General features: G+C 37.0%; 1 protein-coding gene across 1 annotated transcript; it reads left to right on the top strand.

The window, feature by feature from the left end:
• The first annotated feature begins 3,937 nt into the window (after window positions 1-3,937).
• On the top strand, window positions 3,938-5,336 carry LOC109162858. The gene has a single exon (XM_019311569.1). It carries the CDS (start codon window positions 3,951-3,953, stop codon window positions 5,289-5,291), a length of 1,341 nt encoding a protein of 446 aa, XP_019167114.1. The 5' UTR covers window positions 3,938-3,950; the 3' UTR covers window positions 5,292-5,336.

The raw sequence follows: 5,336 nt of genomic DNA on the forward strand, positions 1-5,336 counted from the left end.
TGATGTAGGGATAATAGCAATTGTAGAAATTTCTGCAGCTTCTAGATTTGCAAGTTTAATTGTAGCATCATTGTAGTCATTGACATAGTTTTAATGCATCAAATGTAGCACGATGCTTTGTTCCCCTAATAATACATACAAAATAATTGTATTTTTAAATACATACACTTTTAGCCCTCAACCCCAAAACCCCTTATTATCCCATTTGACCCGTCCACAGCTTCAAATTTCCCTTTAGATCATCATTCTTTGATAATCAAGTCTCTTATTTCCAAAAAAAAAAAAAAAAAAAAAAAAAAAAAAAAAAAAAAAAAAAAAAAAACTCAATTCTTCGTTACTGTTCAAATTAAAGTTGCACTTTGCGTGATTAGACTCATGCCCAATGTGTATTTTTAAATTAGTGTTTTATAATTGTTAAACATATATTCATATAATAATGAGAGAGATCAAAATGTTAAAATATGTAATAGTATACATTTTACCGTTCAAGGTATAGTAGGGCAGTGCGGATGTGGTGATTAAATTGTAGAAATACTAGAACAGTTCTGGAATTTCACACAGTAAAGACGGATTAATATTGTCCAAATTTCAATTGTTAATTTTTTATTTGATTTCACATTTTTTTTTTTTTCCCATTGGAATTGTGATTTTCACGCAAATTAGGCACATATAGTCATATATTGTTACTGTAAGGATATTCATTAAGAATTAAATAGTAAGCTACTCAATATAGACACAAATATCTTACTCAAAAAATATATGTATCTCCTTCGAAACTACTATTTCTGAGATACGATGTATGAAATTGTCCACATAGTAAACCCTTTGGTGTTTTATTTAAAGGCAACATATACATACAAAAACTAAACCCCATGCACTTTCTTATATACTTATATAAGTTACCAATGCTGCTGTGAAGAATCCGATTCAAGAATTGTTGAGTCAATTATTGTCGGATATCATGGATTTGATAAAATTGGTGGTGATTTGATCTTGGTTACCTAGAAGAGAAAAAAAGAGGTGAACATTAATTGCATATATCACAATCACTAGTCATAATAATGTTTAGAGGTTAATAACAAGCATTTTGGCCGATGAAGTGCAGAATTAACTTATTTTGAATTTAGATAAGACAATTTTATATAATAATAATAATAATAATAATAATAATAATAATAATAATAATAATAATAATAATAATAATAATAATAATAATTGCCTAAGCATTATTACTTTCTCATCATAAGTAAGGATTAAAAGACTATCTTTTCCTAATCATAATTAAAAAAACCTTAAGAAATTCATTACAATATGACCTGAACCCATAATCTCCAAAAAGGAATCATGAGTAAACAACATTAAGGACATAGTAACTTCTCCAACAAAATATTCTCAAACTATTAGGAAATGATCCAGAACTAAAAAAAAAAAAAAAAAAATGCACAAAAATTAGCGTTAGACAAATCAAGCAATCCTGTTAAGGACTTATCCTCATCACTACCTGCAGAAGCATTCATAAGAATCATCAAATTTGGTTGCTACTGCTTTAGCTAAACAGGTATATACTACACAGTTTGAACATTGGGCCAAAAAAAATAGGAACCACACACAAACTAATAAATTAAAGATGGGAAACACCATAAATAAAACTGGTCAAAAAGATGAAATTCATAAAAAAAATTTCTCTAATAGCTCCACTAAAACCTTCTAAGTTATCAAAATTAAAGCTGAAAACGTAAAAAGCAGAATTAATGAATTAATGGAAATACTTTTAATAATCTAACAAATAAATATAAGGAGTTCCGCACGACGGTAAGGCGCAGAGATTCCACATTAAAACAATGAACGGAGACACCTTAAAAATAACTAAGAAATTAACTTTCAGAAAAACAATGCTTAAAAATAAATTAATCTACATGCCTCTATGGTTCATTTTCAGTTGAGTCACCATGATTTACATCCTCCCAAATGCTCTGTCGGGCCGGGGTGTTGGGGGCCCTTAGGGTTGGGGTTCATCCTTTTGGAAGAAAATAAATTAATCTAGCCTTAATAGGCAGGTACCATATGTTTCACAGGAAGCAAGCAAGCACAAGGAATCTGTGAACAACTTAATATAGCCTTCATAGGAAGTAAGCACAAGCAAATTTGCACACAACCCTCTGCTAACAAGATCTCTACTCTATTAATGAGAGATTCAATACCATCACCAGATATGTCAACCTGTCTAACCTGAAAGAAAAAAAAAACAATTGGAAAGGAAAGTTTATAAGTTTACAAGATAATGAGCATAAGATAAACCAGTTATATAAAGCTAACTTTGTGATTAATCCAATTCATCAGCTTGTCTTGCCAAGGGCAGCAGTAGTTATGCAAATTTAGTTAATTCCTGCTATGATCTGAATCAATTAGGTCATAATACTGTTGTATTACCAAAAGGGAGTGGGGAGGGGGGCATTTCGATCATAAACATCAAACATGATGAAATGTTCAACCGACTCAAACCATGTCAATAAGACCAATAGATTGCTCCCGTTGAGAGTTTCAATATTAAGTTTGCCTTCTTTATATACAAAAAATTCATCAAATGAGAGCAGTAACTTAGCATCTAGCATTTGAAAATCTATAGAAGTTTGGTCACAGTTTTTAAACTGATTTAAGTCAGAGCAATTCTTTTCAGAGGCAAACAAGTAAAAAAATGTACTTCTAGGAGCAGGGCCATATCACCACTCACCAAAATCAGTATTAGCATCGTACTCACCAAGGTGCATTTACATCACCACACTACAATCTTGCTATCTTGCTATGTCAGCACTCCATATCTTTAGGGTAAGGTCATCAGCAAGCTAATGAAATCACTGAACAATACAGTATGATACACTTTAAAAATCCAACACACCACCCACACCCCCTAAAAAAGGGAAAATTCTCAAATATATGTAATTCAATCTCTGCATAATTGTACATAATTTGTCTCCGAACTGCTGCCTTGTGTTGTTGCACTAATTTGTTTAGTCGCTGGTGTGTAATTCTCCTTAGTCCGCCGGACGGCCGTGCTTCTCCGAATTGCTGCCCTAATTTGTTTGTTGTGCTTCTCCGTTGGATTCTCTGTCGGCTGTGCTTCTCGTAATTGCCATTTAATTTCACGTAAACTTCAGATTTGCCACCGCGCAACTTCCTTTGACTCTTTGGTAAAATTAAGAAGAATGAGGTTATATTAGGATTTTAAGTTGACATTGTACAATTAGATAAGCGCAAAGTACAATTTTGTTGAGCATGTGTTGTACTGACATTTTTTTTTTGTTCCCGTTAAGGGTCTAACAATATTCACTCTTATTAAAATTGTAGATAACGCACTACAACCTCAACACACTACAAAAAAAAAAAAAAAAAAAAAGAACATACTACATATAATAAGGTCAATAGTAGTCAAAAAAAAATGTATATACTTTGTATTAACTTAACATATACTACCTCCGTCCCATTTTGTTTGTCTGGTTCGGTTAACGAGGCTTGACTGAAGTTATTTTTACTTCAATTTTTTATAATATTAAATTTATTTTTAGTATATAAAATTTATATATTTAGAAACTACATTAAAGGTACTATTAAACATAAAAAAATCAAATTTAAAAATAATTAAAAATTACTAAAGAAAATAAGCAATGAAGAAAGAGTTGAATTGACCAATAAATAGTAAACAGGACAGGCAAAATGGGACAGAGGGAGTATAATACAAAACAAAACAAAAACAAAAATAATAAAAATTAAAAAAAAATATCTATAATTGAAGTTGCATTCGAGAAGACGTGTTTAATTCCTTTTGCTCTAACGCATCCATATCCACAAATGAATAACAACAAAAGTGAATACGTCATTCCCACCAATGAAATTTAGTTTTCTATATTTAGCTTCTTTTTTTTGAAAGGAGTTTTCTGTATTTAACTATTCTCATGAGTCCCCTACTTTCTGCAATTCACTTGCTCTTCACCATTCCGTCTTATCCCAAAATGCCGTCCTCACTCTCTACCTCATCCGAGAAGAATGATTACCTCGCCGCCGTTCTCGGCGCTGCCCGCCCTTTCCTCCGAGGGGAGCTTGAGAACGTTGATGAGAAGCTACCCTCTCTAGTCGCCGTCCTGCGCTCCGTTGGCGCCGGGGAATGCTGGCATAAGCACGGGAGTTTCCTCGAACACCTGATGGACATTTACCGGATACTCAAGCTATGGAAGGCCCCGGATTCCGTCTGCCTCTGCGGCCTCTTCCACTCCGCCTACTCTAACTCCTACGTCAACCTCGCCATCTTCGACCCCTCCACCGGCCGCGACACCGTACGCGCCCACGTCGGAGACGCCGCCGAGCGCCTGATTCATCTCTTCTGCGTCGTTCCCCGCCAGCCCCTCATCCACGACGACCTCCTGTTCAAGTACACCGATTCGGAAATCACACAGCACCTCGCGCTCTCCCACGCCTCCCTGAAGAACGCCAAGGAAAAGGGGGTGTTTAACGAGGACGAGACGTGGAGGAAGAAACTCCAGTCGGTCTTACCGGCGAGCGGGATCACAGTGAAGCACATCAAGACGGGCGAAAACATCGCCATATCGAGGAGAATCGTCGCGATTTTCCTCCTAATGACCATGGCGGATTTCAGCGACCAGCTGTTCGGGTTTCAGGACGGGTTGTTCGAGAACTCCAACGGCCGGCTCGAATTCTCCGGCAACGACGTGCAGTCAGGTTTATGGCCCGGCGACGGAAAACCCGGCCTGTGGGTGAATTCAGTGTCACGAATGGGCGGAATCTACCAATTGATAGCCCGAGAAGAAGAGATTTACACGGAACAAAGGAGAAGAGAAACCGGAATATCGTTTGAATCGGAGAGAGACGAAGAAATCGAGCTTGTGATTCCACCGGTGTTCGATTTCTGCACCAGAATTGTGGACGCCGGGGATCAGATATCGGGACGGGATCTATACTGGGAGGCAGTTTGTGAAGGGGCGAAGAAGGGAATGGATTGGGCGGAGGAGAGGCTGAGGAAGAGCATTGAGAAGAACCCATTTGTGGGTGAGGCCCATGTAGTATTGGGCCAGATTTATTTGGGCCAGGGGAGATTTGAGGAGGGGAAGAAGGAGGCTGAAAATGGGCTGACTCTCATATTGGAGTGGGGGAGCCCATGGGATAAGAGGATGTCTTGGGAGGGTTGGGTTTCTTGGGCCAGAGTGTTGGTCATGAAGGCCCAACAAAAGTCTTGGCCGCAAAATGCTTGGGGCATCCTTAACTTGGGCCTTGTTAGGTAGTATGAGTAATATGCTCTTGTATGAATAAATTACTCCTTTTGGATC

The sequence above is a fragment of the Ipomoea nil genome, unplaced genomic scaffold (genome assembly GCF_001879475.1).
Source record: "Ipomoea nil cultivar Tokyo-kokei standard unplaced genomic scaffold, Asagao_1.1 scaffold2957, whole genome shotgun sequence".
Classification (NCBI taxonomy): domain Eukaryota; kingdom Viridiplantae; phylum Streptophyta; class Magnoliopsida; order Solanales; family Convolvulaceae; genus Ipomoea; species Ipomoea nil.